This window comes from Myotis davidii, unplaced genomic scaffold (genome assembly GCF_000327345.1).
Source record: "Myotis davidii unplaced genomic scaffold, ASM32734v1 scaffold575, whole genome shotgun sequence".
In the NCBI taxonomy this organism is placed as follows: Eukaryota; Metazoa; Chordata; class Mammalia; order Chiroptera; family Vespertilionidae; genus Myotis; species Myotis davidii.
Window position 1 is genome coordinate 2,622,537 of NW_006290306.1, and position 283 is coordinate 2,622,819.

General features: G+C 77.0%; 1 protein-coding gene across 1 annotated transcript in view; it reads right to left on the reverse strand.

Moving 5' to 3' along the window:
• Positions 1 to 277, reverse strand: part of CHPF (chondroitin polymerizing factor) — a 4,886-nt gene extending 4,609 nt beyond the window's left edge. Inside the window, exon 1 of the mRNA XM_006763443.2 lies at positions 1 to 277. This exon is cut by the window's left edge and continues 118 nt beyond it. Within this exon, the coding sequence (XP_006763506.1) occupies positions 1 to 175 (175 nt within the window). The 5' untranslated portion in view covers positions 176 to 277.
• Between the last annotated feature and the right edge of the window lie 6 nt (positions 278 to 283).

The following is a 283-nucleotide window of genomic DNA, read 5'->3' on the forward strand; positions in this document are numbered from 1 at the left end:
CCGCGTTGGTGTTGCCTCGCGGCGGCAGCTCAGAGTCCCCGGGTTGGGGCGGCCCCGGGCCGCACGGCTCCTCCACCCAGGTGACGCTGAGCAGGCTCAGCGTGAAGCCCAGGGAGATGCCCACGGCCACGGGCCCTGCGGGCCGCAGCACCGACAGCAGCAGCGATGCCCGCATGGCGCCCGGACCGCGGGCCCCAGCCCGGGAGCAGCCCCAGAGCAGCCGGAGGAGGCTCCGAGGGGGCGGGACCGGGGAGGGGGCGGATCCGGAGGCCCCGGGATAAGC